The sequence below is a fragment of the Aquarana catesbeiana genome, linkage group LG02 (assembly GCF_042186555.1).
Source record: "Aquarana catesbeiana isolate 2022-GZ linkage group LG02, ASM4218655v1, whole genome shotgun sequence".
NCBI classification, from domain to species: domain Eukaryota; kingdom Metazoa; phylum Chordata; class Amphibia; order Anura; family Ranidae; genus Aquarana; species Aquarana catesbeiana.
The window spans coordinates 429,898,330-429,925,273 of record NC_133325.1 but is presented as its reverse complement, the minus strand read 5'-3'; the positions used below and the strand labels follow the sequence as shown (position 1 = coordinate 429,925,273).

The 26,944-nt window shown below is 42.4% G+C and overlaps 1 protein-coding gene across 2 annotated transcripts in view; it reads left to right on the top strand.

Annotated features, from left to right (window-relative positions):
• The window catches only part of INPP5B (inositol polyphosphate-5-phosphatase B), a 170,192-nt gene that overhangs the window by 43,184 nt on the left and 100,064 nt on the right, over positions 1 to 26,944 (top strand). For both annotated transcript variants that reach the window (XM_073615509.1, XM_073615512.1), the window contains one exon: positions 1,433 to 1,585. In XM_073615509.1, the coding sequence (XP_073471610.1) occupies positions 1,433 to 1,585 (153 nt within the window). The remainder of the gene's footprint in view (positions 1 to 1,432; positions 1,586 to 26,944) is intronic.

Below are 26,944 nucleotides of genomic sequence, written 5' to 3'. Positions count from 1 at the left end.
CAGGATGGACACAGGCGTCCCAATCTCCATGCTCTGTTCCCAGTAGTCACACCATTAAATCCACATAAGTATCAGCCCATAAAATATAAAGGAAGAATCCTCATGGTGTAGTAGTCCTTATACAAGTTTAATTATTAAAACAAGGGAATATTGCACATACATTTCTGCATAAAAAATATTTGTTTGCTGCTGGAAACACACAGCTCCTGGCTAATACTGCCAACAAGATGGTCGCCGCATCCCGGCATACAATCGCGTCATGTCTTAAGCTCCTCCCTGCGCGTTGCGTCATATGGCCATTAGTTACATCTGAGGACTGAAGGGTCTAAGGACACTCACTTTGAGTGCTGCACCTATCTTTTTTTTAATATCTGTATACCTGTCCAGCCATTTATGCTGGTACAGGTATGTAGATGATATTTTTATGGCGTGGAACTCCAATAGCGAGACTTTACATGCATTTATGAATTTTCTGTCCACAAATAGATTTAATTTAAAATTCACAATGCAGTGTGATCCACTCAGATTACCAATTCTCGATATAAACATACTCAAACAAGAGGATGGCACATTGGGCACATCCTTATACAGAAAGGCTACAGCTAGAAGTACGATACTCCATGCTACAAGTGCCCATCCATCGTTCAAATCAGTACAATGGTACTGTACAGTACTGTTGGTTTTTTTACGCTATAGCTGACAGCAGTGATCATTGTGTTTGGTCAGTGGGGAAGGATCCCTGAGCTCCCACCATCACAATAACGCTGAGGAAGGGATACAATCAGTGTTGATGGGGGATTCAAGCAATTTTCTTTTGAAGGAAAGAAAATTGCATAATATACGGCCCGCCTTACCACCTCCCTAAAACCTTTTCTGGCAGCTTGAAGGGTTTGTACACGCGCAATGGCAAATTTAACTCTGCTTGCCAAGGCTGACAGGTGGAACCTCTGAAGTCAATGGGATTGTGCTTGCAGTAAAGCCGGACATAGATGATTCGAATCTCAGCTGGTTCAGCAGGGACCGGGTGAAATTCAAACCATATACAGCATGGGCAGACTGATTGTACCCAAGTTGATCAATCAACTTGGGTACAACCAGCCTGTTGGATTTTTCATGCGATAATTGCCGGCGACTATTGCCGCTAGCAATAATCACTGTGTGTTCTCCTGGCTGTGAACTACTACAGCGGCAAAGGTTGAAGATCCTACCCTTTGTGTGTCCCTGTCCTGCTGAAGTGCTAAAGGTCGCCTCTTCTACCTACTGCTTGACCAGGTCCTGGACATATACATCCACAACTTCAGGAAAGTGACAGGTTGCTTGAGTCTACTTTACATTATAAAGAGCTGAGTGTGAATATGATCAGTGCTTAGTATCTGCATCTGTTGCTCTGTGTCAGCAACTAATTCACGGTCCTTATGTTTATCTCCTTTAGCAAGACTTTCTGGGCTCACTTCTCCTCAGTTTTTGTGGCTGCGAAAGTACTGGCAGAGAAGCCTTCCAAATCTTAACAGTTTCTTCAATTCACCTCAGACAGAAGATTATGAACACCACCACACTCCCATAAGGCACAGCAAATCAAATGCAGGTAGGTTTTATGTTAGATACTGGCTTTGTTGATAGCCCTGTCAAGGGCTTTTTTCTCAGAGAATAGCTGCAGGAACTCCTCCCTTCCGAATCACCCCTTGACACCCCTTCCCACCTCCGAGCACCATTCCTTGGTTCCACCCCTTACCTACCTCCCATTACCACCCCTTTTAAAGAATACAGAACCAAGTATCATTTTGTGGTGCTACGTATTTTGTATGGAATTTGTTAATGATAACAAGAAAGGCATTAAAATAGACCAAGCAACAATGGACACCCCAGCGACAATAGATCCACCTCAGCAACAATTGACCCCCAACAGCCAGCATTAATAGACCCTCCGGAAGCCAGCAACATTAGACCCTGCCCTCAACAGTAGATCCCTCCCAGCAATGACTGATCCACTGCAACATAAGACCCACCCCCAGCATCAATATCTCCCCCACCAGCAACAATATACCTCTCCAACAACAATAGACCCCCCCCCCCCCCGCACAAATAGATCCTCTCCAGCAACAATACAGTGCCTTGAAAAAGTATTCATACCCCTTGAAATTTTCACATTTTGGCATGTTACAACTAAAAAACGTGAATGTATTATATTGGGATTTTATGTGATAGAACAAACACAAAGTGTATATGGGAGCTGGAATTTAGAAAAAAAAAGTGAACAAAAGGTGAACTTATTTTTTAAATAAGTTTTAGTAGACTTGTGCATGTTTATGCAGTTTTAGACATATATACTGTAGACATTACCACATCTTTTCTGCATTTTTTCCACCTTCTCTCTAGTATAACACCTGCTATTATGTTGATAGTGATTGATTGTTTGACTAATTATTAAACCAATTAACAATTAACAATTAATCAAGGCTTATCGCCGAAACACGTTAGCCACTACTTTTTTTTTTTCACTGATATGCTACAATAAAGAATTTTTAAGGCTTTATGGAGTTGCCGGCTGTCCCCTTCATTTGACTATATGTCTATTGATGTTTGAGAGGATGCCTCAGCCTGAGCACCCGTAACATGTCTCCTATGAATTACAGATACCTTGTGTTTCCACTGCTCTGAGCGATGCACTCGTTTTTTCTTATGGATTTTAAAAATTGGGCTTCACTGATGTGTTAAAGCAAGCATCTACTACTGATATTACAGTTTTTTCACTGGTAATGGCTCTTTTAAATAAACCTATGGAAGTATCAGTGATTTAAATACCTGTTCAGCTGTATGATTGACAGTAAGCATAGCATAGCAAACATACTTGTCAGTGTAATGCTTACTCAGCTGGTGCAGATTTTGCACAGCTTTCAGATCTTTGGGCAGAATTAAAAAACTCCAGACAAAACATTTGTTACATTTTGGATAGGGTAGGGGAGAGTTACTTGCACCATCAATGACAATAGTTTAGATTCATCAAGTTGCTAAGGCACCTTAAAGCCTAGGTTTAGGTAAAAATTATTTTTAAAAAGAATGTCACATAAAGAAGGTTTAAGGAAAGGGGTGGCTAAAGTGGCTAATCCAGCGCTATACCTCAAGGTCATCAACCCAAAAATACATAAATGAACAAGGAAATTTGAGGGAAGTGGGTGTTTAGTGATGACTTTGTGGTGTAACTAATCTTGTAAAATACACAAAATGTTCTAAAATGTCATGATTTTTATTACAAAAACATTAAAATTACATTTAATATCAGGTGAAACAATACATCCCAATATACATAATCAACTGTGTAATGATAGCCAGACTAAATGTGCTGTCCTACGTGTTTCGCGGTCACAGCCGCTTCTTCAGGGTTTAAGCCTCTCATCATCTGACTTAATCTCTGCTAATGGTAATTAGATAAATACAATAAGCATAAACATGTACAAAAAGGAAAGGGATTTTACTTAACACTTAATGCAAAGCGTCCCTTCTGTTGGTTCCGACTGTCATAGTGGAAATCCAAGGTCCTCTACCCTCCTCCAATACCTTGCAGCTGTAATCTGCAGGTAGTACTTCGGATTTCTGAAGCAGTTTACCAATTCTTAGATGTGATGGTTGTAATAGTTTCCTTTTTTAGGCTTTCTTTCTTCTATTTTCATCTAGTGATCCAGCCAGCAAGTCTGACTCAAGCTCAATCTATCAAGCAGAATGCTTCAGTTTAGGGTTTTTTAAAATAACAAACATATCATACTTACCTCCACTGTGCAGCTCGTTTTGCACAGAGTGGCCCCGAACCTGCTCTTCTGGGGTCCCCCGGTGGCTCTCGCGGCTCCTCCCCACGTAAGGTGGCCCCCTAGGAGAAGCGCTCTCCCAAGGGGGTTACCTTGCGGGCATGCTCCCGAGTCCAGCATTTGACATCCATAGAGGCTGAATGCAGGACTTGGCCCCGCCCCCGGGTCATTGGATTTGATTGACAGCAGCGGAAGCCAATGGCTGCGCTGCTATCAATCTATCCAATCAAGAGCTGAGAACCCGGGCAGAGAGACAGCGCATCCCCGTGGGTCAAGTTCAAGGGTTCAGGTAAGTAAAACGGGGGGGGGGCTGCTACTGCCACTGGTCACTGCCAGGTGTCTTTTCACCTTAATGCATTGGATGCATTAAAGTGAAAAAACACGTAGGTTTACAACCCCTTTAACACTGGCAGGGGTGATATAAATGATCAGCTTTTATTTATTTGTGTAAAACCTAATACCGGTTTTAAAGCATAAAGTACTTTGTACTTACAGAAAGGTAATATATACTACTTACCAGTTTTTATGCGTGGTAACTGCTTTAGTTAATTTTGTTTTGTCTTTTTGTTTCTTTATTTTTTCCCCTATGATCCTGCTAGTAATGCATTTCCTGCCATAGGATGACATCACTCTTTCCCTGTACTGTATCTATGGAGGAGCTGAGTTGTCACCCTAGAACAGGAAGTGTTTTAGGACTGCAATTATCGGATATAATAAAACCCTTTCAATGGTATATTTAGCAAGTTAAAATCAGAGAAAATTATTCTTGGGGTTTACATACACTTTAAAGCATGCTAAAGCAGACAGCTATTATTATTACTTATCATTTTTTGAAGGGTCTAGGTCTGGGGTCGACAACCCGTCACTGCCATACTGACCCCTTTACACTGCCCTGCTGACCCCTCTAAATTGTGCTGTTGACCCCTATACAGTGCCCTGTTGACCCCTGTTCTTTGCCATGTTGACCCCCTGTCCTCCGCCATGCCAATCACCAATCCTCCACCCTGTAAATGCCCTGCTTACCTCCTGCAAACTGCCCTTCCTAACCCAGGTCTTCTGCTCTCTGCTCTGCTGGCCTCTATAATCTGCCCTACAATTTGCTGACTCCTGTACTCTGCCCTACAAGCTACTGAGCCCTGTATACTGTCCTACAAACCACTTACCTCTGTACTCTGCCCTACAAACTACTGACCCCTGGACACTGCCTGACATACTACTTACCAGAGGCAGCCGGTGCTCCATCAGTCGGGGGGGCAGCATTTGGACCTGACCATGGACCCCCCGTCGCTCCAGCCAACACTGCGCACCATACCCACACCCCCCCCCCCGGTTGCCAGTTTACCCTGGACTGACAAGTGGAGACGGCGGCAGCTTCCCCCCTCAGTCTCCTCCGTGTCTCGGCTCCATCGGTCAGCTTCCTATGCGTCTCCTCAGCATCACGGCGACCGTATGTCTCCTCCCTCCTTCCTCCTCATAGGCTAATGGGATGGCTTCTCCTTTCGGCCAATCGGAAACGGGTCTCACAACCCGCTTCCTGATTGCCCGGGAGGAGAATCAGTGTGACAATAGCAAATATTCATTTGCTATTGCCACACAACTAGGTGGGCTCTGGGCGCAGTGCTCTATGCCCCGAGGCACACCCTTTTTTGAAGCCGCTCTAATCACACGCTTCAAAAAGAAAAACAAAAACCCTCTTTGGAATCCATGCATCTGGCACCCTGCATGTAGATTAGGGAGCTGGACACATGGATGGGGGGGGTGGCGCCCCTGCGACCCTAATGGGCAGGCCGCCACTGCTACTTATCCTGGCCAGTGTCTGGCCAGCCAGTTGGACCAGAGCAGACAGCCAGGCCAGTATTGAGGTCAGCAAGACCTGTAGCTAGTTGTGCAAGTCTGCAGTACCAATTGTTCTGACCGCATGATGGACTCCTGCATCAGATTCAAAGTGACCAATTACTCTCCAGACATGAAAAAAAATGGAATGTTAATAATGAAAGCAGAGTTTCTCAGTAGAGCTAACTTTTCAGATAGGCTACGTTTATATTTTTACAGTGGCATTTTTTTTTTAAATATATTTTCTAAGTTTTCTTCTTGCCGTCTTAAAGTGGTTGTAAACCCTGTACAACCACTTTTACCTACAGGTAAGCCTATATTAAAGCTTACCTGTACCATATATGCTTGCACCGACGTCATCGGTGCATGCGCACTAAAGAAAGGGCATGATGCATGCGCGGAAGTGACGTCATGTGACTTCAGAAAGTCAGAGAGTCTGAGTCCGTGGACCCGGAAGGAAGAGGGGTGAAGATGGACGCTTCCACACAGCGGGAACATCGCTGGCTTCCTTTGCAGGTAAGTGCAACATAATGGGCTAGTATGCGATGCCATTATGCTTTTACTTTGCAGGGGAAAAAGAGGAAGTAAAACCCATCAGGGTTTACTTCCTCTTTAAGGCCTCCTTCAAACAGGAGTTCCTAAGGGTACATCAATGTGAAGGGCCATGTTTGCCCGCAGGAGATGTACAGGTGTTCTGTGCATCCCCATGCAGGCAGTCCTATTCATGTCTATTGAGATGCAGCAGCTGCACAGACACAGCTGCTACTCCCAGTTTGACATCCGTACTCAAACACAGACAGTATGAGGTCGGGGACACACACCTATACAAATGTCAAATTGGAAGCAGTAGCTGTGTCCATGCAGCCACTTCATCCCAATAGATATGAATGGAACTGCCTGCCTGCAGATACACAGTGCATCCTCTGCTGGCAAACATGGCCCTCACACAGAGCAGAGTTCCAGTCTCCTAGCCAACATTGCATTAAAAGCATTGCAGAGATCGTTGTAATTCCTCATAAGCATCATGGAAAATGTTGCCCAGGTACACATTGGGGGTTATTTACGAAAGGCAAATCCACTTTGCACTACAAGTGCAAACTACAAGTGCAAAGTGCACTTGAAATTGCACTGAAAGTGCACTTGGAAGTGCAGTTGCTGTAAATTTGAGGGGTAGATTTGAAATGAGTGGAAGCTCTGCTGATTTTATCATCCAATCATATGCAAGCTAAAATGCTGTTTTTTATCTTCCTTGCATTTCCCCCTCGGATCTACAGCGACTGCACTTCCAAGTGCACTTTCAGTGCAATTTCAAGTGCACTTTGCACTTGTAGTTTGCACTTGTAGTGCAAAGTGGATTTGCCTTTCGTAAATATCCCCCATTGTATCTACTTACAAACTGATTATTTTTCTTTTGTCCCCCTCGATTCTGGCTGCGGCCATGCAGGATTTGGGCAGCTAAAGCCGCCCTGGCTTCATTTCCTGGATTTTGTGCAGCTGGCTACCCAGTATGCACCTCCAGATCTTGTACCTGCACAGTACTGACACTGCGGCGAGCTTTGTGTACATGCATTCGACTCCTAAAGACTTCTGGGATTGATGACATAGCTATCCCAGGAGTCAATGGGCTGGGCTGATGACTTAGTCGCCTAGGCAGCCGGGACCAGAAGTTGCGAGCTACACTACTAAAAAAAAGGTATTTTCTGCAGAAATAGTAACACATCAATATCCAAACCATAATCCACTAGTGGCGTACCTTACAATGTGGGTCATTTTTAAAAATGACTGCAACACTTGCTTTAAATGAGGCCTTACTTTTAATTAAGGCCCAGCTAGTTAATTTCTTAAAAAAAAAGGGTGCTCCACCCCAGTGATCTTTGAACTATTCCATGTTGTTCAGGTAGATCTCCACCTCTCAAAGGTTGCCTATCCCTGTTCTGGTTGATATTTAGCACATTGAAATGCTATTGCAGTTTGTTGAATCAATTGCTTTGTCACCTTGCCCTTCGGTGTAAATGCAGTATTGAGAGGGGAAACAGGAAGATCAGCTTACAGCAATGCCCTGGAGGTAAACAACAGAGGAGCTAACCCGGCATTTTGGGTGTCGTTATGCAATAAAGACCCAAAGACTCCACATTAATGGATAAGGCATCCTACCAAGGTATGTTTGACTCTTGCAAGGAGAACTTCTATAACTTCTGACTGAAAGGTGTGGATGTACATCCCGATTTGCAGTACCAGGTCAGAATTTAAAGGCACACAAATTTGTGCATGCAAACCTGCAGTATCATGTGTTCCCATGAGAACAGGATTGTGTGCACATGTCTATATAGTTAAAAAACCGATGGCAAACACATTGACGCTCATTGAGGGCTAGTTCACACCACAAAAATGTCCTCCAGATTTGTTCCGGATGCGTTCTGCATGCACATTTTTGATACATTCCAGTGCGTTTCAGATGCGTTCCAGATGCTTTTTTCTTGTTTTTACATTTTACTGTGTTCCAGTACAGTCCAGTGCAGCACGTTCTACTTTTTTTTTTCTGGGACTGGAACGCCCTGGAACTGACCGCACTGGTGTGAACTGTGTCATTGGAAACCATATTACCTACTTTCTATGCGTTTTTGATGCAGGAAAAAAAACGCACTGGACTGCATGTGGTGTGAACTGGCCCTGATAACATACTGCAAAAACACTTTTTTGTAAAAACAAATATCCATCCCCCATTAACCAGTTGAAGTAAAAAAAGAAAGCAATTTAAAAAAAACACTTTATGCTTTAAGATTGTAATTACTATTGTCCCCGAAAAACACAAATTATTTTAGGCCAAGAAGCGGTTAAGACAATTTTGTTTTTGCTCAAGAGCCAGTTATACTTTTATTAAAATGGAGCTGGCTGAGTGTAATCACCCTGCAGGAACTTATTCCAGCCAACAAATATTATCTGACAGGCCAGGCCGACATAATAGTGCCATATATGGATAAGCTGAAAATAGTGTGCAATCTATTTATGCAGCATCATGCTGGAAAACAATACTAACTGCACCTTATTCAGTATGTATGTTTTACTAGAGCTGTGAACACTTAGCACAACTTTACAGGGACAGCTAGTAGTGGAATCTCACACATCAAACACTAGACTTTGACAAAGGAATTTACTTTTTACACTGGTAACTGTCTGCTTTCTCCACTTGCTTTGGCTTTGCAGTAATTATAGCATGGCCTACGCCCTACGCCAATCCCAAAAATTCCTAGTGAATGGTTATAAAATAGAAACAAAAAAAGAATGTAACTAGTAAAGTGAATATTCTGTCGGGCTTGATTTGCATAGCTTGTTTTGTTAGAGCAGGAGTCTAATCATGTTTCAGCCACTCAGCAATAAATTGAATGGCAGTCGCTGCCTGACCATGGCCTTAATGCAGTGCCATAGATTTTTTTTTTTCTGGAGAGGGGGTTCAGCCTTGAGCACCCAGAGAGAAATAAGAAGGTGGTGCGTGCAGCATGCCGCGGTAAACTGTGGGTGTGACAAAAGTGTGCTAACATTGGGAGGGGCTTAAAATTTGAGCCTACCAACTGTGTACATGATAATAATTATGGCATAGTCCTTGTACTACCAAAACAGTGCCACAAGCAGGAGCCTAACAGATAAATACTGTATAAACCTTAGCACAATAAGTTGTAAAAATCACATTCTTCCATTACATATGTTTTTTTTTGCACGCAGCTTAAGAAGAACTTAGTAACATAGTCACTGAATACTGAGCAACCAACTACTTTTGTAAAATAAAGCATAATGCACATAGTGCATGAGTCAGGAGTGTGTAACGCACATACTGCATGAGGTTAGAAGTGCATAACTCAGAGTACAGGGATAAGGAGTGTGTGATGCACAGAGCACAGGAGTCAGGAGTGTGTAAAACACAGAGCACAGGGGTCAGAAGAGAATAATGCAGGAGGTCAGTAGACATGTACAACAAAAAATGACCTCCCTCTCAAAGATAAAATTCCTACTAGTTCAGATGCCCCCCCATACAGATTCCGCCGACCAGTACCAATATCCCCCAGTGCAGATCTCCCTTGCGGTGCTGATCTTCCCCCCATGAAACCCGCTCACCAGACCAGGCAATTCAGAGTAAGCAAAAACCCTCCTTGTATTATATAGATGGAACCAGAGAGGAGCTAAGAAGAACCTTATTCACTCTGAGATTCAGCTGCCAGTCTCTGACGTCTGGCAGACAGCAGGAGTGTGGCTCTAGTGCTCTGATACGCGACGGCTGTAAGCACTAGTTGCTGCACCGCTGCTGCTCTGGTGGGAATTTGGACCCCCACTTCTCTACTCCCTTGCCTGAATGTTTTCTGCAGGATTTAGGGCACACCTCCTCCCAACAGCTCGGATGTGTACAGACCCATTCAACTCCAACATTCAAGAGGACATGACAGAGGTCAAAAACACCTGCCAAACCCAAGACAGGGAAAGATCCCCATTATCCTGAGTCATATCGTCCCATATCCCTACTCCAAGTGGATATTAAATTACTTGCAAAGATACTTGCAGCTCGCTTGAACAAGGTCATTCTCTCATTAATACACCCTGATCAAACTGGCTTTATGCCAGGAAAAAATACAGCCATGAATATCAGGAGGTTATTTATGAATCTCCAAGCTCAACACGACAATCATAGGACTAGAGTTGTGGTGGCCTTGGATACAGCCAAGGCCTTTGATTCGGTAGAATGGCTATACTTATGGGAGTGCTTGAGGGAATTTGGATTTGGACCGAATTTTATTAAATGGGTTCAGATTTTATACCAAACACCAAAAGTAAGGGTATTCGTGAATGGGTGGCTATCAGAACAGTTCCCCCTTGAGAGGGGCACGAGGCAGGGGTGTCCTCTCTCCCCTCTTCTTTATGCCTTGGCGGCTGAACCATTGGCCATTGCCATTCGGGGGCGCCAGAGATAGTTGGGCTACGCATTGACACATATACACAAAAAATAGGCCTATATGCGGATGACACTATTCTATACTTGGCAGATCAGGGCCCATCGCTTCAGGCGGCGCTGCGAATTATTGAAAGGATGGGGACCTTCTCAGGGCTATGCATAAACTGGGATAAATCCCAAATACTCCCCATAGATCACTTCCCCCCGCCCCCCACATACCCGGAGCTACCCTTAGCTAGAGTAAACACCATTAAATATTTAGGGGTATTGGTCACCAGGGAGCTGAGGGACTATATCAATAACAATGTAGAACCACTGTTCTCCATTGTAAAAACCAAAACGCAAGCCTGGTCCAGATTGCCTCTGGGTGTAATGGGATGAATAAACATCATCAAGATGATTTTATTACCTAAGATTCTGTATATGGTTTGGCTTGCACCCCTATATATTCCCCTTAAGGTCTTTAAAAAGATGGAAGCCATCCTCAATTAATTTGTTTGGGGACACGGAAGACATAAATTGGCCTGGCACATTCTTAAAAATCCCACTTCCATGGGGGGAACCGCACTTCCAGACTTGCAGGAATATTACATAGCAGCACAATTGTCTCATATGTATTATTTCAACAAAACTGAAATGCAGAGTTACAGAGTGTTAGTGTGCGAAGATACAAGGAATTCATTGACATCTCTCTTACAAGCTATTTTTAGAGGGGGGCAGATGCGTAAAAGACTTCCCCGATACAATATGGGTATGCTGACACACCATCAAAAAATATGGGAAATAACTTTAAAAAAGCTTTAACTGGGGCATATACACTCCCATACCCCCCCGTGGTTTAAAAACCACCTGCCGGAACTTAAAAATGTACCAGACCCGGGAATATGGGCCAAGTACGGAATTATATACCTCCATCAGGTTATGACTGACGTGCGGCCTAAATCATTCCAATCCCTCAAAGACGAATACTCTATTCCACAACACCTGGTGTTTAGATATTTGCAGCTCCGCCATGCATTGCGCTATCAATTTAGAGATAATGCCAGTACTCTGGATCACCCTCAGGTTCTAGATATAATTATGGGCCCGAACCTCAAAAATTGATTTCAAATCTATACTATACCATTCGACTCCCCGGGATAATGACTGTAATTCAAAGGGCTAAAATAGAGTGGGAAAAGGACGTGGGAGATATCAGCGACACAGACTGGGACGAAATACTAGAAAATGTTAAAACAACGTCGCCTAAACTTTCGGACAGATTGACATAGCTATATATTGTTCACCAAGCATACATGACACCAAAGAGGCTGGCCAGGTTCCAACCTTCATGTAGTCCAACATGTCCCCTCTGTACTTGTGGACCAGGCACATTTTATCACCTGATATGGGAATGTCCCATTTTGCGAACATATTGGGTACAAGTGATTAAATTCCTACATGATAAAATGGGCTCTCCAGTCGTTCTGGATCCACGCTACTTTCATCTACGAAGCTTTATTTATGGCCAGGAAAGTTGTAGCTCGAACCTGGATGCAAACCCTAACTCCTACATTATCGAGCTGGAAAAGGGACATAAACAATACCTTTCCGTATAAAAAATTGATATACATACATAGAGGATGCACACAAAAGTATTTGAAGATCTGGGATAGATGGCTGGAAGATGGGGAGACCTGTACATAGATGATGACAAATATTATTGAAACCAGTATAATGCCCCGTACACACGGTCGGATTTTCCGATGGAAAATGTCCGATCGGAGCGTGTTGTCGGAAATTCCGACCGTGTGTGGGCTCCATCGGACATTTTCCATCGGATTTTCCGACACACAAAGTTGGAGAGCAGGAGATAAAATTTTCCGACAACAAAATCCGTTGTCGGAAATTCCGATCGTGTGTACACAAATCCGACGGACAAAGTGCCACGCATGCTCAGAATAAATAAAGAGATGAAAGCTATTGGCTACTGCCCCGTTTATAGTCCCGACGTACGTGTTTTACGTCACCGCGTTCAGAACGATCGGATTTTCCGACAACTTTGTGTGACCGTGTGTATGCAAGACAAGTTTGAGCCAACATCCGTCGGAAAAAATCCTAGGATTTTGTTGTCGGAATGTCCGAACAAAGTCCGACCGTGTGTACGGGGCATAAGAGTCATGGTGAGCGTGAGAAATATGGGGGTTCTGTAATCTTGAATTCACGAACAATAGTGGTCCAGGAATAATCCGGTAATCCTACCAAAGGTTCATTAATATTGCCTGTTATTGACTATAAGCAATAGAATGAAGAAGTTTGAATGTGCACTATATAATGTTACACCCTGATAAATACTTGTTGTATACCTGTATGTATATGTTCAATAAAAGTTGGTTTTCCCAATTAAAAAAAAAAAAAAAAACACCTGCCAAGCACATTTTCTGGTCCATGGGAACAGAAGAACCGTATTGTATCTTGTAGTGTATCTAAACCCAATAACAAAAACTGAAAGTACTGCAGCTTACCTGTCCTTAGGTATGGTGGCTGCATTGGTTTTCTTTTTTCCCTTATTTTACACTGTTCATATTTTTCCATCACTGCCTTATCCCTCTTGGGCATGGAGTTCACCAGAGCTTCACAGGTTGCCACTGGAGTCCTCTTCCACTCCTCCATGCGGACATCACGGAGCTGGTGGATGTTAGAGACCTTGCGCTCCTCCACCTTCCGTTTGAGGATGCCCCACAGATGCTCAATAGGGTTTAGGTCTGGAGACATGCTTGACCAGTTTACCACCTTTACCCTCAGCTTCTTTAGTAAGGCAGTGGTCATCTTGGAGGTGTGTTTGGGGTCGTTATCATGTTGGAATCCTGCCCTGCGGCCCAGTCTCCGACGGGTGGGGATCATGCTCTGCTTCAGTATGTCACACTACATGTTGGCATTCATGGTTCTCTCAATGAACTGTAGCTCCCCAGTGCTGGCAGCACTCATGCAGTCCCAGACCATGACACTCCCACCAACATGCTTGACTGTAGACAAGACAAACTTGTCTTTGTACTCCTCACCTGGTTGCCGCCACACACGCTTGACAACATCTGAACCAAATAAGTTTATCTTGACCTCATCAGACCACAGGACATGGTTCCATGGTTCCAGTAATTCATGTCCTTATTATGCTTGTCTTCAGCAAACGGTTTGCAGGCTTTCTTGTGCATCATCTTTAGAAGAGGCTTCCTTCTGAGGTGACAGCCATGCAGACCAATTTGATGCAGTGTGCAGCGTATGGTCTGAGCACTGACAGGCTGACCCCCCCCCCCCTTCAACCTCTGCAGCAATGCTGGCAGAACTTTTACATCTATTTCTCAAAGACAACCTTTTGATATGACGCTGATCACGTGCACTCAACTTCTTTGGTCGACCATGGCGAGGCCTGTTCTGAGTCGAACCTGTCTGTTAAACCGCTGTATGGTCTTGGCCACTGTGCTGTAGCTCAGCTTCAGGGTCTTGGCAATCTTCTTATAGCCTAGGGCTAGGCCATCTTTATGTAGAGCAACAATTCTTTTTTTTGGATCCTCAGAGAGTTTTTTGCTATGAGGTGCCATGTTAAACTTCCAGTGACCAGTATATGAGAGTGAGAGCGATAACACCAAATTAACACACCGGCTCCCCATTCACACCTGAGACCTTGTAACACTAAAGAGTCACATGATACTGGGGAGTGAAAATGGCCAATTGGGCCCAATTTGGACATTTTCACTTAGGGGTGTACATACTTCTGTTGCCAGCGGTTTAGACATTAATGGTTGTGTGTTGAGTTATTTTGAGGGGACAGTAAATATACAAGCTTTACACTCACTACTTTACATTGTAGTAAAGTGTCATTTCTTCAGTGTTGTCACATGAAAAGATATAATAAAATATTTACAAAAATGTGAGGGGTGTACTCACTATTGTGAGATACTGTATAAGAAAACACTATTGATGGTATATTTAACAGACCGAAAGAGAACAAATAAGAGAAATTTATTATTAGACTTTACAAACACATTAATATTTGGGTTACAAAGGACTGAAAATGTAACAGAGAAGTGATAGCTTGCATGCTAGGAGGTGTGAAATGTCACAACTAGAAATACTGTATTTATGCATTCCTTTACAGAAATGATGTGTTCATATAATAAAGAAGTCCTAAAACCTTGTAACGTTCGGTAAATGTGTGAAAAAGATTGTTTAAATGTAGAAAATCTTTTCACTATGTCCGAACGTTTTATAAAAATGTATTTGTAAGCTGACCGTAAACTGATCAACTTTCGGCTGGCTCCTGATGGACTGGACGAAACTCGCTTTGCAGGTGGGCAAAAATCTTTTTTAAATCCACTTTATTTTATTTTTTTCCAATAAACAAACATTTCTTATGCACAAAGGAAGAGAAATACATCCCACAAATATACATTCATCCCCTTAACTACCCCATCCCTCCTCCCATCTCGTTCAAGATTAAAACATTTCCAAAAAAATATCTTTACTAAGGATATATTCTCTCTGGCATCAGACCTGGAATTTCTAACCATTTATTCCATATTTTTTCAAATCTGCCCCATTACCCTTTCTCATATAGGCCAATCTCTCTCTCGTTATTGTATTATTAACCGGCCTCTGCAGGCCATTATTGATGGTGGTTTAGGGTCTATCCTGTCTGTGAGTTTTCTCACTTCCCCCTCCCATTTTGCTCTTCTTGCCAGGTGGGAGTCCTTTTCTAATACCCTCAAGAATATATTTGAGTATAGATTTAACGTCAACCCCTTTAGGGAGGTAGCATTCACTAGGGTTACCAATAAAGGTATAATGCTCCATTCCAATCTCTCTTCCCTAAACTGTGTCGTCACCGCATGTCTCCACTGCAAGTATTGGTAGAAATTATTATTTGGGAAACCAAATTCCTCCATTAATTCCTGGAAAGTCATTAATAACCCCGCTGTATATAGTTGTGACAGTCTGACCACTCCCCTCTTTTTCCAGTTTGAGAAGTTATCCAGACCCACAAGCTCCAGCAACTTTGCATTATCCCAGATTGGTGTAAACTCGCTATACTCCGAATAATTAAAAATTGATTTTATTGTATTCCATACCCTCATCATCAGTTTTGCTGAAGGACATTGGTCCTCTCTCTTTAGTGACCCTGCTTCTGGTGCCTCTATCAGGGATCTATGTGGGGTACCTAACAATATTTGTGAGTTGTAATTAGTAATGGAATTGTATACTTTCCATTCCCCCACTTGCTGTATTTGAGCAGCTAAGAAGTAGCTCCAGGGATGTGGTACAGCCAGCTCTCCTCTATCCCTTGGCAGCTGCAGCACACTCAAGCGGATTCTAGGTTTCCCCTTCCTCCAAATTAAATCCCTAAAGAGGCCCTCCACCTTCTTAAACCACACTCCAGGAATCCATATTGGGGAGTTGTCCAAGATGTATAGGAGTTGGGGCAACCATATCATTTTTATGAGGCTACACTGACCCACTACTGACAGAGGGAGACACCTCCATATACCACATTTTACACTAAACACTTTGAACAGAGGCTCCAAATTATTTGCTATGTACCACCTAGGGTTTTCTGTTACCTTTATACCCAAGTATCTAAAACTCTCCACCACCTGTAGATATCTAACAATCTCTGGTATTCCCTGCGCTACCCCATCAATCGGGAGAAAAGCGGATTTCCCCCAGCTGATGGAGAGCCCAGAGAACAAACCTTTTTATACCATCCATTGCTACTATCAATGATTGTCTCATGTCTCCCAGAAACAAGAGAATATCATCCGCATATAAGGAAATCTTTTCCTCCTGCTTCCCTCTTCTAAAACCCATAATAGCTCCCGTTGTTCTGATAGCTATCGCCAGTGGTTCCACTGCCAGGGCAAAAAGCAGGGGTTATAAGGGACACCCCTGCATTGTCCCCCCGGGTCAGCGGAAAACATTCAGAGATCTCTTTATTAATTCTCACTTTCGCTCTTGGAGCCATATACAACAGCTTTACCCATGTTAATAAAAAGGGCCTATGTTAAAAGCTGATAAGGCCTCCCACAAGTACTGCCACTCAACGCTGTCAAATGCTTTGATGGTGTCGCTAGCACTTTTGCCAGTATGTTGACATCCGTGCAGAGCAAAGAGATAGGTCTATATGACACAGGTTATGTTGTGTCCGTCCCCTTTTTTGGGTATAACAATTATTGTGCCCTCTATCATGGATGCCAGTACTTCTCCCCTTTCCACTGCTTCATTCAAGACCTCTAATAATTCTGCCAACATTATTTCTCCATATTCGGTGTAAATCCCATTTGGCAGTCCATCTGGACCTGGTATATTATGGTTAGGTGCTTCTGTTACTGCCTTTTGTAATTCTTCCAAGGAAATTGGAGTTTCCAAGATTGCCCTATCATTCTCTGATAGGTGTGGAATAGGCAGACCTTGTATAAACTCCTTTATTTCGCAATCTACTTCCCCCACTTTGGATGTATACAAATCAAGATAATAGTTTCTAAAAATCCTTGTTATTTCTACTGGGGACCTGGTCACCACCAGGGGTTTCAATAGACATGATGGTGGAGGTAGAAGAGCCCTGGGACCTTTCCAAAAGGGCCAGCATATGCCCAGTTTTTCACTCTCCTCGTACTGTGCTTGTTTTAGAAAAAATTTCTGTTCTCAAGGGACAGAGTTCAATATAACTGCTGTACCTCATTCCAATTAGCCATATTATCTGGCGATAGATCATCTGCATATAATTTCTCCATATCGGTCACTCTTCCCATTATTTCTACTTTCCAATCCCTGGTGGACTTCCTCCTAGAAATCTGTTGTATTATCCCTTTCATGACTAAGCCTATTTTTGAAATTTGGTGTTTACAAGTTAAAATCTGTATTTTTTGCTAGAAAATTACTTAGAGTTCCCAAACATTATATATATTTTTTTAGCAGAGAATCTAGAGAATAAAATGGCGATTGTTGCAATATTTTTTATCACACGGTATTTGTGCAGCGGTGTTTTAAACGCAAATTTTTGGAAAAGTATCACTTTCATGAATTTTAAAAAATCCAAACAGTAAAGTTACCCCAATTTTTTTGTATAATGTGAAAGATGATGTTACGCCGAGTAAATAGATACCAAACAAGTCACCCTTTATAATTGCACGCACTCGTGGAATGGCGACAAACTACGGTACCTATGAATTTCCATAGGCGACGCTTTAAAAAATTTTTACGGTTACCAGGTTTGAGCTACAGAGGAGGTCTAGGGCACCGTTTACATATGCGGGCGCGACTTCCGTATGCGTTTTCTTCGCTGCGCGAGCTCGCGGGGACAGGGGCACTTTAAAAAAAAATATTTTTTTTTTTTTTATTTATTTTATTTATTTTTTTACTTTATAAAATTTTTTTTTTTTTTTTACTTTTATTGCTGTCACAAGGAATGTAAACATCCCTTGTGACAGTAATAGGTGGTGACAGGTACTCTTTATGGAGGGATGGGGGGTCTAAAAGACCCCCCATCCCTCCTTTACACTTCAAAGTATTCAGATCGCCGAAAACAGCGATTCTGAATACTGTGTACTTTTTTAAATTCTGCGCCATTGGCAGCCGAGTAAACGGGAAGTGACGTCATGACGTCGCTTCCGCGTTTACAACGAGAAGGCTGGAACGAAGCCGCTCACAGCTTCGTTCCAGCCCGCCCCCAGCCGCCGAAGGCAGCCGAATGGACACCGGGCCTCCCGATCGCACGGGAGGCCCGGTAACAGCGGCGGGAGGGGGGGGATGTCCCCTCCCGCTCCTCCGGTATAACAACCGAGCGGCTTTTAGCCGCATCGGTTGTTATACACGGGTAGCCGATCGCCCGCTGTAAACAACTGTACTGGGATGATGCCTGCAGCTGCGGGCATCATCCCGGTATAACCCCGGAAAGCCGAGTACGCATATCTGCGTACGGTCGGCGGGAAGGGGTTAAAATTCCTCTCAAAAAGGCTTTAAGGGTGTCCCATATCGCACCTTGTGATGCTGAGGTTCTATTATATTCTAAAAAGTCCTGAAGCTTGTTTAGCATATGTTCTTTAGGGGTAATTAGCTGCAGCCAAAAAGGGTTAACTCTCCATTTTCTTCTTACCCCCCGTTTTCCTAACCCTAATGTCAGGGTTAAAGGGGAGTGGTCAGACAGTCCCCTGGCCTCGTGCCTAATATCTGTGACCAATGGGATGAGAATATCATTCCCTACTGCTATATCAATCCTGGAAAGCAAGAGGTGTGTTCTTGAGTAACATGAAAAAGTTTGTGTCGCTGGATGGCATTCCCGCCAAATATCTTTCAGACCTGTTTCTTTGAAAAACCTGTATAGGGGCATATATAGAGTCTGATCTGATCTTTTTCCCAAGGGGAACCTATCAACCTGATTATTCATCACCATATTAAAATCTCCCATTATAAGGATGGGAACCTTTGGTTTATCTGCTATAAATTCCAATATATATTTAAAAACTTCTAACTTAAAAGGGGGAGGGACATACATGCTCACAAGTATAAGTGGCATTTCTGCCAACCTACACTGTATAAATATGAATCTACCCTCTTCATCTATCTTCACCTGTCTACAATCAAAAGACACTGAAGAGTGTATTAAAATACGTGTGCCTCTTGAGTAGGAGGTGTGCACGGAATGATACTGATGAGAAAACCCTCTATTATTTAGGTGGGAGGTTGTTTCTTTTGTCAAGTGTGTCTCTTGCAGGCAGAGCACAGTTGTCCTAAGAATTGAGGCAGTCTTAAATAAAGCCATTTTTTTAAATGAATCACCCAACCCTCTTACGTTTCATGAACAAATTGTCACCTCTCTAACAATTTTAGCTCAAAAAATAAAATGTGCCTATAAATTATGAACCCTTTCCTATGTTTACGCGCATATGCTTGCCCACAAGGATGGGTATATTTAAATTCCAACTTATAAAGCCCAAAAACCTGTTTCATTGTTTGCCAAATAACTACATCTGTGTGTTTTATTTTAATTCCCATGAGACAGAAGAACCTCCCTTCCCATTCCCCACCTCTATCCCACCCTCCTTCCAAACCCCCTTGGGGGCATTGATTGTGGCCCTGTAATCGAATTGTGTAAATACCAGAATTATTTCTCATCATAAATAGCATGTGTCAGTGCCTATACACTTTGACTCGATGAACAATTATACCTTTTGATCAATAACTCCTTCCTGGTGCTAAAAAAAAAATACATATATATAATATAATAAATGACCTTATCAAAGTACACGACTCATGCCTCAAATCCTAGTATTATATAGGTTGCTGTTTAACTTGCTAATTTCTTTCTAGCCAAGAGGAAGCTGCAGTAGGAGTATGAAAAAAATGAGCCGCCCCATTTACTGTGACTCTCAGTCGTGCTGGATATAGCATAGCATATTGCACAACTGTCACAGCCGCCTCTTGATGTCTACAAAGTTCATTCTTCTTCTCTGCACTTCTGCGGAGAAGTCTGGAAAAAATGAGATTTTCACTCCATTAAACATTACGTTCTTCATTTCCCTTGCTTTCCTCAAAATTTTTTCTCTGTCTTTAAAAAAAAGGAGCTTCATAATCACTGATCTTGGCACCCCTCCTGGGGTAGAAGTTTTCATGGGACTCGATGAGCCCGTACTAGTGCAAAAAAGGGGGAAAGTTTTTGTTGCCCAAATACTTCTCTGAGCCATTTTTCCAGAAAGCCTCTCATGCTATTCGCTTCGCTTTTCTCTGGTAGTCTGATTATCTGAACGTTATTCCTTCTTAGTCGGTTCTCTAAGTCCTCCAATCTATCATTCTGTCTGCTGGCTGCTCCTTTCAGAAGCTCCAGCTCCTTTTTCATAGGTATTATTGTATCCTCAATTCCACTAACCCTGCCCTCCAGTTCTGTGGTGCGCTCCTGTATCTTCTGTAAATCATGTCTGACAAATGCCATTTCTTCCTTAATACCTTTTAATTGATCCATCATCTCTTATAAAGCAGATTTTAACCCATTTACTGTCATTAATACCTCTCTCAAAGAGGGTTCCTCTATCATAGAGGTTTCTACAAGGGAGAGGTCCTGAGCTCCTGCTGCCATTGGGGAAGAAGGTGTTGAAGCCATTTTAAGGAGTTTACTATGTGACCCTGGCCCTTTAAGAATTGTGGAAGGCGATAGGGATGACTTGGGTTGTGATATTTTCCCCATGCTTTGGTATGAATTAGCTTGTTAACTATTTCCTTACTTTTGTCTTTTGTTATTTTTTGCGACTGTGTGCTGGAATCATCCTGTATTGCTGATGTATCTCCCCTTTTCCTTGTCATTATTCTCAACCCTGTTTCCAGAAGTCACCTAGCCACAAAAAATTATCTCTCAGTTGCAGAAACTCTAGCAACAAAGAAAAAAAAAGGGAAAAAGAGGCAACCAGAGTCAGTAAACCAAAAACAGCATAAAGATTTTTTCACTTATTTGATCCACAGGGGAGAGGTTGAAACCACAGGCAGACAGGACTTCCAGACAGACAGGACTTGCTAGATTTCTTTGCCTCGTCCAAGAGGGAATAAACTGGGAACAGCCAGGGTCAGAGACAGTGAGCAGAGGAGAAGCAGGAATTGAGAACCAAGGGGACACAGCGAGTCGTCCAGGTTACTGTATACTCGTACCAGTCCAAGGGCTCAAGTTGAAGCAAATATCAGAGTATAAGTGCTAGGGTACTAGGCAGGGACCACAGGAGGTTGTCTCTGAGCAACCGGTGTCTATTAAGATGATCTAGTGCCAAGAGGAACCAGTTCTGACCAAGAGATGACCAACGGGGTACTGAGCCTGAGCAAGCCCAGTGAGGGAGGATCGGTCTTCAGGTGTTCAGGATGGAAGAGACCAGGGGAGCTATACACGTCCGCTCATATTGACGTCAGACCACGCCCCGGGTCAAAATCTTTGATTAAAAAAAAATCAAAGGAATGGGTGGAAAATTGTTGACCAAATAGCTCTTGGCTGTCAGAATGCAATAGCTGCAGCAAGAGATTGGTCTACCCATTGATGTACAGTGCCTTGAAAAAGTATTCATACCCCTGGACTTTTTCCACATTTTGTCATGTTACAACTAAAAACGTAAATGTATTTTATTGGGATTTTATGTGATAGACCAACACAAAGTGGCACATAATTGTGAAGTGGAAGGAAAATGATAAATGGTTTTCCACTCTTTTTACAAATAAATATGTGAAAAGTGTGCATTTGTATTCAGCCCCCCTGAGTCAATACTTTGTAGAACCACCTTTCACTGCAATTATGGCTGGGAATCTTTTTGGGTATGTCTCTACCAGATTTACACATCCTAGAGAGAGTGCCATTTTTGCTCATTCTTCTTTGCAAAATAGCTCAAGCTCTATCAGATTGGATGGAGAGTGTCTGTGAACAGCAATTTTCAAGTCTTACTACAGATTCTCAATTGGATTAAGGTCTGGATTTGATTGGACCATTCTAACACATGAATATCCTTTGATCTAAACCATTCCATTGAACCAACCATTGTAGCTCTGGCTATATGTTGAGGGTCGTTGTCCTGCTGGAAGGTGAACCTCTGCACCAGTCTCAACTCTTTTGCAGACTCTAACAGGTTTTCCTTGATTGCCCTGTATTTGGCTCCATCCATTTTCCCATAAACTCTGGCCAGCTTCCCTGTCCCTGCTGAAGAAAAGCATCCCCACAACATGATTCTGCCATCACTATTTTTCACAGTGGGGATGGTGTGTTCCGGGAGATGTGCAGTGTTAGTTTTCCGTCACACATAGCGTTTTGCTTTTAGGCCAAACAGTTCAATTTTGGTCTCATCTGACCAGAGCACCTTCTTCCAAGAGTTTGCTGTGTCCCCCACATGGCTTCTTGCAAACTGCAAACATGTCTTCTTATGGCTTTCTCTCAACAATGGCTTTCTTCTTGCCACTCTTCCAAAAAGACCAGATTTGTGAAGTGCACGACTTATAGTTGTCCTGTGGATAGATTCTCCCACCTGAGCTGCGGATTTCTGCTTTGGAGAGAGATAAGTAAAGACGACAGATATATGCTTAGATCAAATTTCATGAATGGGGTCTACAACCACTTTAAGTGTAAGAACAGTGTACACCTAAACCACCTCACATTATATCACTCATATTCACCACAACCCTATATCCTCATAGCTAAAATTAAATTTTGGAACACGCTGGTTAGACCTATCATCCTTGGTTAAAACTGTCTTGCTGCTGGCCACTTTTAAACTGCTGTATTCTAATTAATTTTGTAAAGCCCCCAGACTGTACTTTTTCTCTATTTGGCTTAGTCCTGCTGTTTAAAATTGTCCTACTGTTGGACAATTATACACTGCTGCATCATCTGCAGTCTTCTAGTCTCACCTCATACTTTTTTTGTGTTTAGTTTTGGATAGAATGAAGAGGGATTAGAACCTTTGTCAGTTTTTACTCCTTTCTGTGCCCTCGTTAAGGGGATTCCCCCTCTCTATTTGTCCTGTTTAGCGTTATCATTGAAAGTGAAAGTAAACAAAAATCCCACATTTTTGGTTGTCCCCAGAAAGGTAATAGAGGGGGAATCTTCCAAAGGGGACACTAGTTCTGGTGACCTGGGGGTCCCCAAGGAATTCCCTTAATTTGCAGGGATTTCCTCTCACTTCCTGTTTGGCTATGAAACAGGAAGTGAATGGAAATCTCTGCAATGGGACACAGATGATGGGAAAAAAGATCTGATAGGGGCTAGAACCCTTCTTTGCTCTATCCAAAAATGAAAAAAAAAGTTTTGCATATAGTTCTACTTTAAAGATTAAAGCTGATCTGTTACTTGTGATTCTCCTGTGGCCTCTCCTTCCTTGCTACGACATGCTTTGTTTCAGGCCTGGGCGGCATAGGCGTCACTGGATTTTCACTTACCCATCTTGTCAGTCACTATTCAGTTGTGTTCAGACCAACACCTGACCTGAGATAATTTCCTAGCAAATTAAATATAACATATTTAAACAAAAGAAGATATTTCACTGTATATGGAATACAGGCTTACCTCTTATATTAGTAGGCAATTACTCAAATGTAAAAAAAGAAGCACTACAAGCTGTTTTCTGATATCTCATAAAAGTCTTATGTTATTATAGTTTTTTCCAAAACCTATACATTTTACAAAACCTATACGTTCACAAAACTCCTTTTTATATGTTGTTGTTTTTTTTTTTCCCTAAATGAATACAAGGCACTCCCTTATTAGATATGGAGAGGAAGAGTGGTGACATCACAATCTTCACCCATCAGAGAATTCCTTGTGTTCATTGAAAAAATACAAGGCATTTTATGAATGGTGGAAGTGCTGAGCAAGCAACTCAGCTTCACACTGATCTTTTGTGGCTTGCAACAGGACTCTGCATGCAGGACTTTTGATGCGCCTTCAGAAAACACACCCAATTACCCAAAACCACCCATTCTAATGGCAGTCTATGGCAAAATGCAGATAACCCAAACAAAAACTGTGGGTACACTGCTCTGAAACTGCTCTGCAGGGAAACTGCAGTGGGTGAGTGTAAGAGCAGTTTTACTCAGGCCATTCACAGAAGAGGATTTCACAAAATTGCTTCACCCAAAATCAGCAGCACATTCGATTTCACCATGCAGTAAGTTCTTATCAACTTTTTAAAGCAAAGGTCATCTTGTTACTTTATTACAGGTTTTTACCTGTGCATTTCCTAGCCACAAGCTAAAATCCATGTTAGTTCCTAAACTCCTTAGCTCCTGTTTCTCCAATTTCCAATTTCAGCTTGTGTCTGATTATGCTTGTTCGCTGCCCACCCTGACCTTTTGCATAGCTCCCAACTGTCCCTGATTTCGAGGGACTGTCCCTGATTTGGAACAAAGTCCCTCTGTTCTCATTTGTCCCTCATTTTGGTCTGATCTATATAGTTGTATATAAAATGCACTATTTATCTTTCAAAAAGTGTTTCCCAGTGCTAAACCTTTCATCCAATGTCTAAGTTGCTGCATTTGTAAATTTCAAAAGCCAGTATAAAGGAATAGTAGTGGTAAAAAAAAAAAAAGCATTTGAAGGTTCCACTAATCATTTTTTTTGTATAATTCTCCTTTAAGGGGGTGTGACGGGGGTGTGTGTCCTATACCTGCATACTTTTGCAAGTAGGCGTCCCTCATCCCCACCTACAAAAGTTGGGAGGTATGCCTTTTGCATGTCCCTGTTTCTGATATTGCCTGTTGACTGTGTACCACGCTCTAGTTCTATTCCTGGTCAGCTGCCATCTGCAGAGGTGTGTCTGAGGGCCACAATCTGGCACACCTAGCAGTAAAGTCCATCACTCCTTGCGGAGTGCACTTGTAAAGCTCTGATGTGTGCTAAGACTGTGCACCTCAATCCTTTTAAGGGTCACACCATCTCCAATGTGTAGATAGCACTAATCCCTCGTTCACACTGAAATGCAAGTTTGAAATCATGTGAGTTCAGCAGAAGTCGCCAAAAGTAGTGCAGAAACTGCTTTTGGAATTTGATACAGTGCCACAATGTTGGCAAAGTCAGCACCGATTGGGACAGTGCCGTTGCCGGGATAGCCTGCGATTTGGCATGCAATTTAACATGTCAAATTGCGCCAATGTGAATGGGGGCTAAAGGTTCATTATCTGTGACAATCTGGTTCTCTCTGCTCTTCAGAAATTACCTTTTAAATCCTTTAGGGTCCTTTCACACCATACTGCACATAAACTTGCACCGAAAATGCATGTGCAGTAATGAACATTTGCCTTCATTTTTGTGTGTTTTGCCTTGTATTTATGTGTGTATTGCGGTGTGAAAGAGGCACATAAAAAACATTGGGAAGAATTCAATAAAGCTGCTGCACCACTTTTCTGCCATTAATTCCTCTTGTTAATGTAGTGTGCCAAAATCAAGAAGCATTTGCGATACCTTTTGGTTCTGACATCGACTCGTGCACCAAATTCAGGTAGTTCTAAAATGTGCCATTTTACATTGTGTCGCATTGAATACACCACTTTTACATTGTGTCGTATTGAATGCACCAAATGTAAATGTAAAATACCAACTCTCCTTTAGCGTACAGAGAGAAACTTGGCTCAGACATATTTTGCAAAAGTGTCTTGCATGCGTTCTAAAAGTGGCGCAGCACGAGTCTTATTCAACTACAAGTTTTATATATGAATTTGATGCATTCCTTACCACTTTTAGAATGCATGAGACACTTCTTTTTGTCCTCATTCCTTAAAGCTATTGCCTCTGCGAGGTGAGTGTCACTATATTTTCAAAACTGAAAAGCTTCCCTTTTGTTTCAGGAGGGTGGTAATTTTGGGTTTTCATTTCCTTTCAGGGTATATTGTTTATCGTCTTATGTTTAAAGGCATTTATTTCAGGTTAACCACTTCAGCCTTGGAAGGATTTACCCCCTTCCTGACCAGAGCACTCTTTGCGATACGGCACTGCATCATTTTAACTGACAATTGCGCGGTCATGCGACATTGTACCCAAACAAAATGGACGTCCTTTTTTTCCCACAAATAGAGCTCTCTTTTGGTGGTATTTGATCGCTTCTGCGGTTTTTATTTTTTGCACTATAAACAAAAAAAAGAGCGACAATTTTGAAAAAAAACACATTATTTTGTCCTTTTTTTTGCTATAATAAATATCCCCATTTTTTTTTTATAAAAAAGCAATTTTTTTCTCAGTTTAGGCCGATATGTATTCTTCTACATATTTTTGGTAAAAAAAAAATCGCAATAAGCGTATATTGATTGGTTTGTGCAAAAGTTATAGCGTCTACAATTTAGGGGATAGATTTATAGCATTTTTATTATTTTTTTTTTTTTACTAGTAATGGCGGCGATCTGCGATTTTTATCGTGACTGCGACACATCGGACAATTTTGACACAACTTTGGGACCATTGGCATTAATACAGCAATCAAAGCTATAAAAATGCATTGATTACTGTAAAAATGTCACTGGCAGTGAAGGGGTTAACACTAGGGGGCAATCTAGGGGTTAACTCTGTTCCCTGGGAGGTGATTCTAACTGAAGGGGGATGGGACTGACTAGAGGAAGTGACGGATCGTGGTTCCTAGCTAATAGGAACAGAACATGGAAGTGTGTGTTTACATACACTCGTCCCTGTTCTGTGCCTCCTGCTCATGATCGCTCGTAAACGCAACCGTCGGCCACGAGCATCAGCACCCCCGCTGTGCAGTGGGCACGTGCGCGCCTGCTATCCTGACGCTGTGCGCCAACGTATGAGTCAACCTGCCGCAGTATAACTGCGACGGTTGGTCGGGAAGCGGTTAATGGATCAAAAATGTGTATTGAAAAAACGCAAAATGCACCTGGA